The 17888-nt window shown below is 38.1% G+C and overlaps 2 protein-coding genes across 8 annotated transcripts; one reads left to right on the top strand and one right to left on the bottom strand.

Moving 5' to 3' along the window:
- Nucleotides 1-1407: 1407 nt before the first annotated feature.
- On the bottom strand, nt 1408-10153 carry LOC128544629 (zinc finger protein 271-like). Its single transcript, XM_053514869.1, has 2 exons — nt 10051-10153; nt 1408-4180 (listed from the first exon to the last, which is right to left on the bottom strand). Exon 2 carries the CDS (start codon nt 4077-4079, stop codon nt 2541-2543), a length of 1539 nt encoding a protein of 512 aa, XP_053370844.1. The 5' UTR covers nt 4080-4180; nt 10051-10153; the 3' UTR covers nt 1408-2540.
- Nucleotides 10154-10978: 825 nt separating this feature from the next.
- LOC128544646 (zinc finger protein 239-like) lies at nt 10979-17452 on the top strand. Of its 7 annotated transcripts, XM_053514895.1 has the most exons (7): nt 10979-11316; nt 11503-11747; nt 13354-13537; nt 13803-14094; nt 14231-14270; nt 15166-15203; nt 15319-17452. In XM_053514895.1, the coding sequence occupies exon 7, from the start codon at nt 15430-15432 to the stop codon at nt 16171-16173; it is 744 nt and encodes a 247-aa protein (XP_053370870.1). In that variant the 5' UTR covers nt 10979-11316; nt 11503-11747; nt 13354-13537; nt 13803-14094; nt 14231-14270; nt 15166-15203; nt 15319-15429; the 3' UTR covers nt 16174-17452. The 7 variants fall into 7 exon arrangements, with proteins under 7 accessions (XP_053370870.1, XP_053370879.1, XP_053370888.1 ...); XM_053514904.1 differs by lacking the exon at nt 13354-13537 and having other exon boundaries at nt 13806-14094; XM_053514913.1 differs by lacking the exons at nt 13354-13537; nt 13803-14094; nt 14231-14270.
- Nucleotides 17453-17888: the final 436 nt, after the last annotated feature.

Raw genomic sequence — 17888 nt, forward strand, 5'->3', positions numbered from 1 at the left:
TAGTAGTTTTATGCATTTAAAAAGTAAAACGGGTCAGTGCTGACCCTAACACAAGAGGAAGGATAATTGTTTATTTGTAATAATTATAATTTATTTAAAATAATACTTTTTATTAGTATATTTTTTTATTAAAATGAAAGTATCAATTGTGAACTGAAATGCATAATTTTTGTCCTTATTCAATAAATACCTGTGAGCCCTTTGACTCTTTTTAAGAAATATAATAGGTTGGATCTTGGGGTGAAAGCCACCCAGGTGTTGTTTTACTGCTTCTATCCTTTTTATTCATATAACGGAGTTGTTACCAAATCCCAGTCACACCCCTCCAACAGTGCGGTTGAAACCCACAATGCACACGGAGAACATGGAAACTGGACAAACAGAAGCGAGCATAAACTCAAATCCTCAACTGTAGAAATGCAACTACGCCAACGAGCTAACATAGTTAACATAGATGATAAAATAAAGATATGGTGCCTACTAACTGCACATTAGTGAACATAAGTTTTAAACATTTCTGTGGTTTGAGGTAGATCATTTTATGTTTAAAATACAAATCCATAAACAATGTTTTTGGACAAGTTTTAAAGTGTTTTTAATCCAAGTAAAATGGTAGAAACTGATGACTTGATCAATATTGAAAACTGGTAAAGACTTTGGTTGGGTCAAACTCTTTTGACTTTAATAAGAGAGAGAAATCACTACTTCAAAGTTATTCATATTTAAAAGAAAACTAACTATTGTATTTTAAATTCATTTTTATTTAGAAACTACAGTAAGACAAATGTAAATAAGTATTTACACTATAGATAATTAAAGACATTCTTTCTCACACAATCACACACACACACACACACACACACAATGGAGCTTATGGAATGAAGTAAGGCAAATCAAACTTGTTCATCTGAATAATATTTCGGGACTTTTGGAACAGAGAAGTTTGTAAATGAGGTATAAACATTAAAATTTGAAGTACTTGGCAGACGTTGTGAATTTGGGGACTACTGATAGTAGCCAATAACAGACATTGGTAATTTTATAAATTCAAAGTAGTTTCTTGCAAGTAGGTTAGAGACTCATGATTGATTTTTTTGGCTCCTGCTGGTAATTTCTATCGTTCCACCGGTGTGGCTTTTGTCGAGGTATGCAGATGGATAAAAAGTTGGGAAAAGTTAGAAAACTTTTAATTCGCCCCGAAAGTGGCACAAAATAAAGTTTTTTGCTACATTTTAAGTGACCAGACATTGAGTGAGTGAGGCATAAAGCTCAGATAGTCAGAGACACAATCTGTGACTGACAATACTGAAACTCCCAATCTGAACTGAGACTTGTTTGAAATCCTTTGACCAGTGAGGAAATTAGTTTTTAGCACGAGTCTGAGAGAGGGAGAGAGGGAGAGAGAGATTCTGGATCCTTTGTTTATTATTTGACTAATATATTTTGTATATAAACATTTTAAAACAACTTTAAATGAGTGCACACATGACATTACATTCATTCATCATCACATTTCTTTAACTTACCAGGGCTGGTAAGTATGTAGTTAAAACACATGCGCATAAAAGTAGTGTAAAAGTTCAACTGCAAACAGTAATACGAATAGTTTAGACCGTTCTTTGCTTAATTTTCCTAAGAATTTTCAGTTGACCTGTGGTGGCCTACAGCACTGGTCCCCGAGCTCTACTCCTAATGGCGCACAAGACGTAACAGAGAGAATAATCCAGTCATTTTTTTAAATACAAGGTTTTCAAAATAAAATATCGTTCATACTTGGATAATACATAAAAATATTTAATTATTTATTGTATGGCCCGGTGCCATTTGGTCGGGGGTTGGGGACCACTGGCCTACAGTATCTGAAGTCAGGTAGGATGGAGATACTGCATCCTACAAACACTGTCCTTGTAATCTGATTGGACAAGAGGCTTTCCTCTATTAGGGATACAGAGCATTACACTTAGTACAACAGCACCTCCTCTTATTGGAATCTGTTTTTCTTTTTTTATCAGAATATACCTTAATAATAAAGAAAATGTTCAAATTATTTGCTGTGTTTAAATAAAATGTTATAAGCCAAGTCATTTAAAATTATAAAAATAAATTAAAAGTTATATTAATTATTTGACTTTCTGGTTTAGACATGGCTAGACAGAGAAGCGTACACACTGCGTAACTGTTTAGACAAAGGACATGACAGCTAGCTTTCAGCATTGGTAAAATTTATGGATAAAGAAGAGAGCACCTGACAATGATATCTTTTGCTCATGTTTTGTAAGTCAGCTAGATCACTAATCTTACCTCAATCACTAATCTGCCCCTGACAAGAGGCTTGACGATTGACCTAAAAGAATCTGCAGCCCAGAGGTCAATTGGACAGGATCAGTTGCCCAAGTAATTTCAGTCACCATGGTGTTCTAATTAATTTGCACTTTCATAACGATTTGCCAGTCACTTCTGTAAACTAGGATGGGTGGAATTGCTTTTGTTTCTGTCCCTCTAATGTGGGGTCACACTATGGTGGGAGTGACGGTGTGTTTTCAGGGATAACCAGCAGTACTGAAACTCATTCCACATGGTGAGCAGGAGGACTGCTTCTGTCCTGTGTGAATGCGCTGGTGCCTCTTAAGTTTATGATTTCGACTAAAACTCTTTCCACACTGTAAACAGTGGTACGGTTTTTCTCCTGTGTGAATGTGCTGATGTATATCAAGGTGATCTTTGCGACTAAAACTCTTCCCACATTGTAAGCAGTGATACGGTTTTTCTCCTGTGTGAATGCGCTGATGTGTTGTAAGGTAACCAATGCGACTAAAACTCTTCCCACACAGCAAACAGTGATGTGGCTTCTCTCCTGTGTGAATGCGCTGGTGTTTTCTGAGAGAACCAGCAACAGTAAAACTCTTTCCACACTCTGAGCAGGAGTACGGCTTCTCTCCTGTGTGAATGCGCTGGTGTTTTCGGAGATCACCAGCAACAGTAAAACTCTTTCCACACTCTGAGCAGGAGTACGGCTTTTCTCCTGTGTGAATGCGCTGATGTATTTTAAGGTGACCTTTTCGACTAAAACTTTTTCCACACTGTAAACAGTGATATGGTTTTTCTCCTGTGTGGGTGCGTTGATGCATTTTAAGGAGCTGTTCTTGACTAAAAATCTTCTCACACTGTAAGCAGGGATATGGTTTTTGTCCAGTGTGAATCCGCTGGTGTTTACGGAGGTCACCAGCAAAAGTAAAACTCTTGCCACACTGTGAGCAGGTGTACGGCTTCTCTCCTGTGTGAATGCGCTGGTGTTTTCTGAGTTCACCAGCAACAGTAAAACTCTTCCCACACTGTGAGCAGAGGTACGGCTTCTCTCCTGTGTGGATGCGCTGGTGTTTTCGGAGATCACCAGCAACAGTAAAACTCTTCCCACACTGTGAACACTGATATGGCTTCTCCCCTGTGTGAATGCGCTGGTGAATTTTAAGATTCGACTGTTGGCCAAAACTCTTCCCACACTGCGGGCAGGAGTACGGCTTTTCTCCTGTGTGTATAAGCTGGTGTCTTAGGACATTACGAGCAGTCGTAAACCTCCTCCCACACTGCAAGCAGGGGTACGGCTTCTCACCTGTGTGAACACGCTGGTGTCTTTGGAGGTTAAAAGTAGTAGTAAAACTCTTTCCACACTGTGAGCAGGCGAAGAGCTTCTCTCCTGCGTGAATGCGCTGGTGGATTTTAAGACTTGGCTGGTGACTGAAACGCTTTCCACACTGTGAGCAGGGATATGGCTTTTCTTCTGTGTGAATGCGCTGATGTTTTTGGAGTTCATCAGTAACTGTAAAACTCTTCCCACACTGTGAGCACAGGTATTGCTTCTGTACTATGTGAATGCTCTGGTGTCTTCGGAGGTTAAAAGTAGTAGTAAAGCTCTTCCCACACTGTGAACAGGAGTACAGCTTTTCTCCTTTGTGGGTAGATTTTTTCAGGTGATTTTGGTGACTAAATCTCTCTCTACCATCTGGGCATAAGTCATTTTGATTCTTCATTTCTTTGTCTGATGTTTTAGTCCCAGTTGATGTTTTCTTTTTACTTGTCATACTGCAGGATCTTCACAATGTAATCTTTTAATGTGCATATATGGAGGTAAATTAGATGCCCAACGGGCAGGAAAAGACGTGCAAGAGGGGGGTGGGAATTCCTGAAGCAAAAAAAGAGAGAAAGAAATAATGAAAACATTCAAATCAGAATCATTTGTTTAAAGTTTTTATTTTAAAAGTCTAATCACTATTACAACATATAATATATATAACCATAGCATATAACCATATATATATGCACACATATACACACAGAGTTAAAACCAGATGTTTATATACACTTCAGGAAAAAAAAAACTCCTTTACTGTCAAACATTAAATTAGACCAAACTTTTTCTGTTTAAGATCAATAAATATTTACATATTATTTGCATTTGTTAAATGTCAGAATCGAAAAAGAATTTATGTATTTTTTATCACTTTTATCAAAGTCAGAAGTATACATACACTAAGTTTATTGTGTATTTAACCAAAAAGAAAACTCCAGATGATTTCATTTTGAGCTTAGGAAGCTTCTGATAGGTTAATTGATTCCATTTGCGTGGCACACCTGTAGATGCATATAAAGGCACACCTCAAACATAGAGCCTCTTTCTTTGACATCATGGGAACATCAAGAGAAATCAACCAAGACACCAGAAAAAGAACAGTGGACCTCCACAAGTGTGGCTCATCGTTAGGTGCAATTTCCACAAAGTTCCCACATCCATCTGTTGTAAAACGCAAGTACAAAAACATCGGAATGTACAACCATTATACCGTTCAGGAAGGAGACGAATTCTGACTCCCAGAGAGAAACGTTTTTTGGTGCAAAATCAACCCCAGGACAACAGCAAAAAGACTTGTGAAGATGCTGGCTGAAACTGGTATGACAGTGTCATTATTCACAGTAAAACGAGTCCTGTACCACCTAAGCTGAAAGGGAAGGAGAAAGCTATTACTTTAAAGCCACTCAAAAAATCCAGACTACAGTTTTTTTTGCACATCACAGCACAGCAATTGCACATGAGCACAAAAATCTTAATGGCCTGTGATCTGGCAAAACAAAAATTTAACTGTTCAGCCATAATGATAAATGTATATTTGGAGGAAAAAAGGAGAAGCTTTGAAGCCTCAGGACACCATCCCAACTGTAAAGTATGAGTGTTAGTATAATGGGTAGTGTAGTGTAATGTTGTGGGGCTGCCTTGCTGCAGAAGGGACTGGTGCACTTCACAAAATAGATGGCATCATGAGAAAAGAAAATTATGTGGATATATTAAAGCAACATCTGAAGACATCAGCTAGGAAGTTAAAGCTCCAAGCACATCTCCAAATTAGTTAAAAAGGACAACAAAGTCAAGGTATTGGAGTGGCCATCACAAAGCCCCGATCTCAGTCAAGAAGGCCTACAAACCTGACTCAGTTACACCAGTTATGTCAAGAGGAGTGGGCCAAAATTCCAGCCAACTATTGTAGAAAGCTTGTGGAAGGATAACTGAAACGTTTGGCCCAAGTGAAACAGTTTCGAGGCAATTCTACCAAATACTAAGGAAGTGTATGTAAATTTTTTACTGATGAAGGTAATAAAAAAAAATCCATAAAATTCTCCCTTGCTCGATTCTTTTTCTCGACTTTTAATGAATGCAACAAAAAATACTTAATAATTATTCATCTCAAATTGATTTTTCTGAAATGTATGTGAATACCTGGTTTCAGCTGTATATTTACACACACACACACACACACACACAGTTTTTGGTGTAACAACATAGTCTTAGTAACTGTGCCATTATTTGTTTAATGGCCTAAGAGAAGCAATTGTCACCATCCATCAAACTGGAAAATGTTATAAAAACCATTTGCAAACAATTTGGAGTTTAACTAGAGTGAGAAAAATTATTTACAAGTGAAAAGCATTCAAGACAGTTGCCAAAATTCTTGGAGTGGACTTCCCAGCACATTCAACCCAAGTACAGACCATGTAATGTTTAGAGAAACACAAAAAAGCCTACATCTCACAGCTACATCTCAGACCCTACAGGCCTCATGGAGCAATTTTAAATAAAATTGGTCTGCAAGTGTTTTGCAAGACATGCAAAAATGTATCAAGTTTAACACAAAGTTGTGTTCTTGCAGATATCTGGCTTTCGGCTTTTGACAATCTAACCCACATACATAACAGTGCGAGACAACCATGTCTTTTCATTTATCAAAGCTAGTGTGAAGATTTTTACACTATTTAAAGGCATAATTATTTAAAAAAGTGCCTCAAAAATGTCTTAAACAAATGAGTTCAGTTTCATGGTTACTGAAGTATGTCTTATGTAGTATGTTTTGAATAAGTTTGATTTATAGAGTTGATATTTTTGTGTCATCCTGTTTATATGCCATCTAAGATTGTGCGTTTTCATATACATTTCACTAATATTGTTTTGGTAGGCATTTGTGTGTATATATTAATCCAATAAACTAATATTGAGGGGATGAAAGGTTTGGAGTCGCACTTAATATGGCTGAACACATTGTGTAGTCCAGTTCGAAGGGCACTGGTGGCTCAGTGGTGGGTGTTTCGCTTTCCATGCGAAAGGCCAGGGGTTTGATTCCCAGCCAGTGCGCAAAAACCCCAGCCACTGGATGCAGTGCCGGTCCCAAGCCCGAATAAAATGGGAGGGTTGCGTCAGGAAGGGCATCCGGCGTAAAACCTGTGCCAAGTAGTGCGGACTGGGTATTCCGCTGGGGCGACCCCTTGTCAGGAGCAGCCGAAAGACCAACAACAACAACATTGTATAGTCCAGTTCGCTAGGACTACAGTAACTGGCCCAGTAGGTCACATGATCAGTCAGAGAGAAAAGTGGACAATTTAGCACTTTAATGCATTAGTATTATTATCATTAATAACAACAACAACAATACTGCTACTTATTAAACTGTCTGCCTGAGACTCACTAAAATACTGAGATTACTGAATGTTTCTGAATGTGTTGTATTTACTGTGGTTTAATAACTGGGATAAGAACAGGGGTCCATCCTTCGTACGTCGCTAACTTAGTTAGCTGGATTTAATTGTTGTGGATTTGTCCCGATCTTGGATTGTTTCGTTCTTCGATGCGCATCTCGCACTTGCTGTCAGAGCTAAATGTCCGTAAGATTAAACCCGCTAGGAAGCAGAAGAACATAAGTTTATTATTATCAAATATGATATTACTATTATAATAAACCCTAGGCACGTGACAGCGGTCAAGACCATTAATACAAATTCTTGTATGTTTATTTTATGGCACATTTATTTTTTTAGGGCTTTGTCATGAATATGCAAATAAACATTTATATATAATAAAAATAAATATTGTTTATGATAAAAAAATAGACGAAACCAATTTTATTATAAAATAAACAATATAAAAGTGTACATGTTGTATGTAAAAAAATATTTATATTTATATTTTTTCATATACAACATTTATTTTCATATTGCTTATTTTATTGTAACATATGTCTCATGTAATTTGTAATCCATTACCTATAAATTTATGTTCTAATACAATATTTGATAGCGATTATGTTGGGGGAGCAATCCATGGCAGGGGGCATTTTAGCGCATAACATTTGCCAGTGCCCTAAACGGAAATGAAGATAACTACGCTAAAGATTACCATTTTGTAAGATGTTCTTGTGCTTCACTTTTACTTGTTCCCATGTTCGCATAGGCCCACTGCTGGCTCTGACATTAAAGATGACAAAAAGAGCAATATATAGGGGAGACCGGGTATGGTTGTAACATGGGGAGAGTTTTAACACCCCCAATTCCACCAATTAGGGATAGGATAAGAGTCATATCATCATTTCAGTGTTTACCCACTTCCTCCCTAAACCCACATGGTGGATATCAAGGCTGGGAACAAATACATGCAGATTCTATTATTAAAAAACAGATTTTGAGGTAAGAAAGTACTTTTTTTGACCAAGACTATATTTTGTTTAGTATTTATACTATTGCAGATAAAATCATATAACTTATATTTGATTAAATTGTAGTTTCTTAGGTAAAATGTGATTCATTTATCCCTTGCTAATTTCAAACCACTCTCCTACTACAGCCAGCTAAACAATGGCTAAGAGGAGTGGGGTGGGTTGTAACATGTCTTTAAAAAGTGTTACAACCATCCCCTTACATACAACTAAGGACAGTTTCCAGATTTTAATAATTTTAAAGAATGCCTAGACAATGGAAAAGAACGACTGAAAGAGGTGTGCCTGCCAGTGTTTTAAAAACTGCATCTGATGAAGTCACAAAGAAGGGCAAGTCAGTCAGGTCAGTTGCGAAGGCACATGGGATCTGCCATGTAACATTGAGCAGATACTGCAAATCACTTTAGAAGCTGAGAGACCAGGGGTCCAGTGATCTTCCAAGTGTAGGTTACCCCAGTAGCAACAAAGTTTTCTCTGAGGTGCAGGAGAAGGTGCTGGCTGGCTATTTGACTCAGGCAGCAGACCTGTATTATGGACTGACTCCACGTGAGGTAAGCATATGACAGGTTAGCCATTGGAGGCCAGAGTAGAACTGAATACTAGCGTAAGTGTCAGACAATTGGAAACATTTTTTGTGTCTATGTACTCAGGTTTTCTATTCCAAATTCTGTTAGGTCAAAAAGTTTGCAGATCAACTGGCAGTAGTATATAACATAAAACATCCTCAATCATGGGATAAGAATCAGATGGCAGGGAGGATCTTCACTTCAGTCATATCTTCTGGTTTTAGTGAGGACTCTCGCTGCTGCATTCTGGACTAGCTGAAGCTTATTTATGCATCTAGTTGAACAACCAGACAGTAAGGCATTACAATAGTCCAACCTAGAGGTGATAAAAGCATGAACTAGTTTTTCTGCATCATTTAGCGACAATAAATTTCTCATCCTGGCAATATTTCTGAGGTGAAAGAATGCTATCCTGGTAATATTATCTACATGAGCTTCAAATGAAAGGCTGGAATCAATAATCATACCAAGGTACACAGCACCTGAGTCAAACTTAAAGTGGATTTGAGTTATGGTCAGTCACAGAGAGAAAGACATTGTTCTGTGGTCTTGTTCTTTTATTTCAATAAAACCTCTTTTTGAAGCATACAGCATGGTGTGGTCAATGTTTTTGCTTCTTTTGTCTAACTGTTACAACTCACCCCAGCATGTGTTACAACCTACCCCGGTGGTGGGGTAGGTTGTAACAAAGGAACACCCTGTATTTGTCATGAACTCACAAGGTCTGTGATATTCTTGCAGAGATTTGATTTAGTGCCGTTTGTAGCAAACAAATGTAGGTATTTTGTATAAAAGTTTAAAAACTCTAGCTCAAAAATTTTGTGAGTTATAGGTGGTAAAGCAAAAAGTGTTACAACCATCCCCGGTCTCCCCTATATATATATCGCCTTTTAAACCAACGCACGAACGCGCAATAATCCTAGACAACTCAATCCAGCTATACTGATCATCAACAACAGGTGTGATCGAAGAACCAATTTAGCCAGATCTTAATTGACACGATGATCTCATCTTAGACGCAGAACGCAGTCAGTTCATCTCGGATGTGTCAAGCGACGTGTAAAGGACGGAGCCCAGAGCGCCACTTTACCTGTGTGTGATTGAGCTCTCGGAGTTCTCCGGTTTGTGAATGAACAGATCTTACACACAGACACTGCTAATCTCTTCATCAGCTTCTAGAGACTGTTTTTTTTTTTACTTTTTAACTTACGCAAAGTGACTGCACTGATGACTGAAATTATTTACACTGTGTGTGTGTGTGTGTGTGTGTGTGTGTGATCCAGCCTCGGCCTCACAGTATGGAGCTGAATCATGTCTCCTTATTAGTTGCTTGGATTTACAATCTCATTTCTCCAGATAGACTCCCTTTTTGTTCTCCCTCTTTCTTTCTCCTTCTCGTATCTTCCCTTCACCATTACACCTCAACAGAAGGCACAGATAAACAGCACGCTTACCGCTTAAGATAACGTCCTTTCCCAACATGCAACGCAGAATGACGCAACTTCACAACCGCGTTGGTCGCTTTGGCCCGTTGCTATGATACTTCGACGCGTTCGCCATATTGGGTTAGACTCGACCGTCCTGTACACAAACACAAGTAAACCGTGGAGGTTTTTCTGAATAAAAAAACCTATAACATTTACATTTTCTCAACTGATTTCGCTGAGACATTATAATTTTCAAGGATTTATGATTAACATAATTTTTTTTTGAATATATATATATTTTTTAAATGTTAAATATATGTAAATATAGTCATAAAGTGCATGGTACAAGTGTATTTTTGTGGTATATTATTCACCAATAGGGGGCGCTAATTATTGTTAAATAGTTTATTTGCGCGAAGCCTCGTTTAGTACACGGTTCATTAGCGACCCCTATTGTTGAATTAGGTACCATAACAAAATCGATTTACTGCCAACATTACTTTCCTGGACAGAAAGAGAAATTTCCACATCATTAAGGACTTTTCTGCACATTCCAAGTGTATTATAATTACATGAGGTTATAAACGGACGAGCATTAACCCGAGAAAACATCCATGCTAGACAAACATGAGTGTTTACAATTCCTCATGAAAGTGAATATTTTTTCCACGACGGCATTAATTCAGTTTGTGTAAGACTAACGCTAATACACACATACTCTCTTAAGAGTCTGTAAACAAAACCATTTTTATTTATTTAAAAGTGTAAACGTTATAGTGCCTTCTTTTATCCAAAAAAACCCGTAGCTCCGCCGCTTCCTCGTGTTTGTTTACAGGACAGTCTTGCCTGCACCAATATGGCGGACGCGTTGACGTATCATAGCAACGGGCGCAAGCGACCAACTCGGTTGTGAAGTTACGTCACATCGTGTTGCATGTTGGGACAGGGCGCTTTGTTTACCTGTGCCGTCTACGGTGGTTTAAATCGTTCAGGTGTGACGGGGAAGAAGAGACCGAGAAGTAGAATGAGAATGAAAGGGAGTCTACCTGGAGTAATTGAGTTGCAATGCAGAAAAACTAATAAAGATGAATAAGGCAGCTCCATATTATGAGGAAGCAGGATTGCACACACGGACTGTGTACATGATCTCGGGTTTGGACTGAGTGCAGTCACTTTGCGTAAGTTCAAAAGTTAAAATCAGTCTCTAGAAGCTGATGAAGAGATTAGCAGTGTCTGTGTGTAAGATCTGTTCATTCACAAACCGGAGAACTCCGAGAGCTCAATCACACACAGGTAGGGTGGCGCTCTGTTCTTATCCCAGTTATTAAACCACAGTAAATACAACACATTCAGAAACATTCAACAATCTCAGTACTTTAGTGAGTCTCGGGCAGTGGGTTCAATCAGTTGTGATATTATTTGATGCAATCACGTTATTTTGAATGCGTGTTAAAGGCAGAAAACACGTTTTATTGTCAGGTTCTCTCCCTGAAGATGGTGTGACCTACTGGGGCAGAGTTACTGATGCAGCACTGAAACAACAGAAAATCCAAACCTCGCCTTCACACACTACATGCAATATGGAAACGCCAGTTAGCCTAATCTGCGTGTCTTTGGACTGTGGGAGGAAACCCACCAAACATGGGAAGAACATGCAAACTCCACACACACAGACCCTGACGGCAACCACTAAGCCAATTAAATGATCACTTCTCCTCTGTTAGGTACATTACATGAAGAGAAACTAAGCATTTGCTTTAAGGTACCATATATGAACAGGTCAGACATCTTTATCTTTCACTGAATGTTCACAGGAATAAAATATAAGAATTGAAGCTATTATTACATTATAACCACAGTATCTTCTAAGTAAGGCTACACACCAGTTTGCTTCATTAGAAATATATGGGAATAGATTTTCTCTGGCATCTGAAGCAATGACTCTTGTTTAGCTGTTTGGTGCACTTTAGTGTCAACTTCTTCTCTTTCCAGATGACCGTGTCCTTTATAATATAACTCACTGTTACAGTATACATGTAACTGTTGCCTGTATTCCATTTGGCAGCCTCTTTACAGCTTCAATCTGATCTTATCATGCCTTTGAACCTCATGAATTCTTTCATTTGATATATATATATACACACACACACTGTGTATACACTACCGCTCAAATGTTTGGGATCACTTGCAAATTTTTTTTTTTTTTTTTTAGTAATTTATTTTCTACATTCTACAACAATATTTGTAATTTTTTATAAAATAACACATGGAATTAGGTAATTATGTAACAACAATGTTAAGTTAAGCCTTTATTTGTCACATATACTTTGTCATATGTACTTCGTCACATATACTTCATCACATATACTTCGTCATATATTCTTCGCATATCCCAGCGTAACTGGGGTCAGAATTCAGGCTAAGCCATGATACAGCGCCCCTGGAGCAGATCGGGTTAAAGGCCTTGTTCAAGGGCCCATCAGTGGCAACCTGGTGGAGCTGTGGATCGAACTGCCAATCTTTCCATCAGTAACTCAGTGCCTTATCCCTCTAAGCCACCACTGCATTACTACGTTGTAAGACATAGTGGTCAGCCTTTCTGGAATAGTTCTTGCAAGAACAGTATTGTCAAGATTATTTGCAAAACCCATTAAGCACCAAGATGAAACTGGCTCTCATGAAGATCATCCCAAAAAAGCAAGACCAAAACTTACCTCTGCTGCAGTGGAGATGTTCCTTTAAAGTTACTAGGCTCAAAAATCACCAATTAACAAACAGCACTTCAGAGCAGAGACATTTGGAAGGCTTTACAGATCATAAGTAGCAGATACATCTCAACATAAACTGTTCAAAGGAGATTATTGCATATTTTGGATGCCTTCCACATTGCTTTTTTTTTTTTTTTAACAAAGAAATAAAAATCAGGAATGACCATGGAGTTGTGATGGAGAAAGTGATCCCAAACTTTTGAGCGGCTGTGTGTGTGTGTGTGTGTGTGTGTGTGTGTATATTATATATATATATGTATATATATAACACGTGGCCAATACTGTTGGCAGCCCTGAAATTTTTCCAGGAAAAAGTATTTCTCGAAGAAAAAAGTATTGCATTAACAAACAAAAAAATGAAAAAGGAAAAAGTAAATTTGACATAATGTCACACAAAACTAATATTTGTTGTACACCATTTGGAAAAAAATAACTGACCACCAATAAGATACTTACACCTCACACCCGGAAGTTTGGAGCACTCTTCCTTGGCAAACTGCTCCAGGTGTGTCATATTGGAAGGGCGTCTTTTCCCAACAGCAATTTTAAGATCTCTCCACAGGTGTTCAATGGGATTTAGATCTGGGCTCATTGCTGGCCACTTTAGAACTCTCCAGCAGTTTGTTGCCATCCATTTCTGGGTGCTTTTAAAGTATGTTTGGGGTCATTGTCCTGCTGGAAGACCCAAGATCTCGGACGCAGACCCAGCTGACACTGGGCCCTACAGTGCGACACAAAATTCTTTGGTAATCCTCAGATTTCATGATTTACACAGTAAAGGCACCACACAAAACAACCCCAAAACATCTTTGAACCTTCACCTTATTTGACTGTAAGTACTGTGTTCTTTTCTTTGTAGGCCTCATTCCATTTTCGGTAAACCTTAGAATGATGTGCTTTACCTAAAAGCTCTATCTTGGTCTCATCTGTCCACAAGACATTTTCCCCTCACCAGCTTACTTAATACATTTTGGCAAACTGTAGTCTTGTTTTTTTATGTCTCTGTGTCAGCAGTGGGGTCCTCCTGAGTCTCCTGTCATAGCATTTTATTCCATTTAAATGTCGACGGATAGTTCATGTTGACACTGATGCTCCCTGAGCCTGCAGGACAGCTTGAATTTTATTGGAACTTGTTTGGGGCTGCTTATCCACCATCTGGACTATCCTGCGTTGCAACCTTTCATCAATGTTTCTCACGCCCAGGAAGATTAGCTACAGTGCCATGGATGGCAAACTTCTTGATAATGTTGTGCACTGTGGACAAAGACATGTCTAGATCTCTGGAGATGGACTCCAGATATTGGTAATATTTTTTTACAATTTTGGTTCTCAAGTCCTCACACAGTTCTCTTTTCCTCTTTCTGTTGTCCATGCTAAGTGTGGCGCACACACAGACACACAATGCAAAGACTAAGTAAATTTCTCTCCTTTTTATCTAGGTGTAATTTTTATATAGCCCACACCTGTTACTTGCCCCAGGTGAGTTTAAAGGAGCATCACATGCTTGAAACTATCTTATTTATCCACACTTTTGAAAGAGTGCCAATAATTTTGTCCAGCCCATTTTTGGAGTTTTTTGTGACATTATGTCAAATTAGCTTTTTTCCTACCCTTTTTGTTTTGTTCCAATAAACACAAAGGGAATAAACAGATGTTTAGCAAAACGTTTGTTAATGCAATACTTTTCTGCGAGAAATGCTTGATTTTCTGGAAAAATTTCAGCGACGCCAACAATTTTAGCCATAAGTGTATATGAATGCATGTCCATTTCTATTTAAATACCCCATGGAATTGAAAGTGGTATTGAGTATTTTTCTGGATATTAAACTTAATACTTCTGGTTAGTATTAGGTTTAAAAATCTAGTATTGTAAAGCCTTAGGGTTACAGCCCTGACAACGGACAGCAAGCATTCCCAAGCTCCCACACAGCAAGTTCACGACTCTAGTATAGATATGTAAAAATCCATAGATTTTTCCATACAGAGCTTATAGTAACTATACTAATCTAAAGAAAACTGAAAAAACAAACTAAAAAAACAGAAACTGTGAAACACCATACAAGGAGCACCTGAAACAGCTTAGAAGTCCATTGTGAGGACCTTAACCATGTGTCTAAAAGAAACACACTAACTAAACTCTGATGATGATAGTTACAGCTATTCATCTTGATTCATGCACACTTACATTCCATACAGACTTAAATAATTCTTCTGATTGTGTAAAGCTGCTTTGCTTTTGACGGTGACGATTGTTAAAAGCGCTATACAAATAAAATTGAATTGCATTGAAAGCTGTTGCTTGTAAACAGCCACTAAAATTTCTCTTCTCCATTATGATGTAACATGTACTTGATATGTTCCTTTGCCCCCTCAGAGCCACTGGCGATGCTCATCAATTGGTGAAATATTGGGGTATGATAGGATGATGGCATATTGGCCCAAGCTTAATAAACATATAATTATTGTTATTTTAATTGGGACAAACTTTAGTAATGATGTCGAAACATTTTTTTCCCCTTTTCTCCAGGCAAAAACAACACAATCTTGCAAGCCTTCTCCTTCCTTTTTTGCATCCACTGTCTTCAGACTTTTCCCACAAACACATCAAGACATTGTCCTTTAATGACCTAAGGTTAATATGACCAGCACTAAGCAATCATTATCTGGTGCTAAGACATGTGACAAAAAAATGAAGAACCAAAATTACCAATGCGCAGATTGTGGGAAGAGATTTAGTCAACTAAGTCACCTGCAAATTCACCAGCGTGTTCACACAGGAGAGAAGCCGTATCACTGTTTACAGTGTGGGAAGAGTTTTACTACTGCCAATAGTCTTCGCAGACACCAGCGCATTCACACAGGAGAGAAGCCGTACCCCTGCTCACAGTGTGGGAAGAGTTTTACTAGTGCTGGTGATCTTCAAAGACACCAGCGCATCCACACAGGAGAAAAGCCGTACTCCTGCTCACAGTGTGGGAAGGGTTGTACTACTGCTGGCGATCTCCGAATACACCGGCGCATCCACACAGGAGAGAAGCCATATACCTGCTCACAGTGTGGGAAGAGTTTTAGTCGAGGAGATCACCTTAAAATACATCAGCGTTTTCACACAGGAGAAAAACCATACCATTGTTTACAGTGTGGGAAGACTTTTACTCGAGAAGATCAATGTAAAATACATCAGCACATTCATACAGGACAAAAGCCATACCTCTGCTCACAATGTGGGCGGAGTTTTACTACTGCTGGTAGCCTCCGAAGACACCAGTGGATTCACTCAGGGGACAAACCGTACTCCTGCTCACAGTGTTCCACAAGTTTTAGCCGGGAAGATCAACTTAAACTACATCAGTCTATTCACACAGGAGATAAACCATATTAGTGTCTGTAGCTGACCACATAAAATTATGTTGTTCAATCTACTGTAGTATACACCAATCAGCCATGACATTAAAAGCACAGACAGTAACATGAGGTAAATAACTTTGATTATCTCCTTATATTGACACCTGTGAAAGAGGTATATTAGGCAGTAAACTGTTCTCAAAGTTGATGTGTCTCCGCAGTGAAACAGGAAAAATAGGCATATGTGCAGATCTGAGAGACTTTAGCAAGGGCTAACTGTAGCACAGTTTGCTGAAAAAAGATATATTTCAATTAACATACACAAAGTCGGCCAAAACATGGTATTGGTGCTAAAAAGTGTCTCACCCAGGTGAAAAGGTGAATTTTCAGATAGGATCATATAACACCATACCTAATACTTAATTAGGTAATGCTTCTCACACAACATGAATTTGTTCCACTACTGATTTTTTGCTTTTTAAGCTTTTGCCAAAAACCAATGTGGGCAACAATTTTACAGGTTTATATGCTTTTAGAGGCTTACACCAATTTTAGTATCAATACTCATAAAGAAGTATAAATAATTTATTATTTAATATTATTATTGTTTAAAGCGAGACAGTATAAAGCAAAATATAAATTAATCTCTAAAGTTAAGCAACTTATAATTTTAGGGAAACAAGATTGGTCATTTCCGTGTGGCATAAACTTTAGAAGAAGCTTTTTTGGCACACTCATTTTCTGTATTATATGTATAAGATAAAAAAAATAACATTAGTGATACTGTGATTTGGCCGAGTGTATTTATGAATTTATGCTACAGTAAGTTAATCACCACAGATTGATGGCTGCTGTAAGTCACATTGTGTGCTCTTAGGATTATCCAAAAAGTTCCAAAAAAGTCCATTAGATGAATTTACATTCTTCATGATTCATGCTCTTAGTTTTATTGCCAAACAAACCTCTTTTATTATAGTTATTGGCGTTGGCTATGGAGAAGAGCTACAGCAATGTCTCACAGGATTGGTACAGGGAGTGATGTTTGGTTTGCCTAAAATAATTCAGCAATTTAGAGAGTTTCTCAGATGTAAAAATCAACTCTGCTGTGTGCTGTTTTATTTGGTTATGAGGTTAGTATTCTTATTGAGGATGTTGTGTCATTGGATATGACTGAAATGTGTGTGTATGTCTGATTAATTTGTGTTGGTACCTGATGCATTGCGTAAAAGAAACTTACTTCTTGCCCTGTAATTTTTCTTTGTTAGTTTTTAGTGGCATGGGGTCTTACAGGGTAAGTTAATAAAGAACGCAAGCCTAAATAACCCATAGAGACTCTCTGATTTCTTAACTACCAAGGGCTGCTACTGTGAAACTCAACTAAAAGGGCATAGAGCCAACTGAGTATAGTAAAGATTTTGCTTCGTTCAAGCATTGCGGGTCCTGCCATTTGGTGTCCTTGTGGTATCAATCCAAACCTGTCTATCTCTATGCAGCAGTCACATGACACAGGTAAACCAGAGATTATCAACACAACTGCTGTGGAGTAAAACTGAGAGATAAGAAGCAAAATGTGTATCCTATTAACGGCTGTTAGCTTACCGTAGCTGTTTATAATCCTATAGCTGTAATGTGTCTTAAGCCAATTTCTACATTGTTTTAAGATAGACATCATAATTACTCATTACCGAATTTATATTTTACAGCTTTAAAGAATTAAAGGGTCAGAATCTTTCTATTTATATCATTCTGGAG

The sequence above is a fragment of the Clarias gariepinus genome, chromosome 2 (assembly GCF_024256425.1).
Source record: "Clarias gariepinus isolate MV-2021 ecotype Netherlands chromosome 2, CGAR_prim_01v2, whole genome shotgun sequence".
NCBI lineage: Eukaryota > Metazoa > Chordata > Actinopteri > Siluriformes > Clariidae > Clarias > Clarias gariepinus.

What these genes read in the sequence shown, in the direction of transcription:
- LOC128544629 (XM_053514869.1), bottom strand. Translation starts at nt 4,079, where the DNA reads ATGACAAGTAAAAAGAAAACATCAACTGGGACTAAAACATCAGACAAA.
- LOC128544646 (XM_053514895.1), top strand. Translation starts at nt 15,430, where the DNA reads ATGACCAGCACTAAGCAATCATTATCTGGTGCTAAGACATGTGACAAA.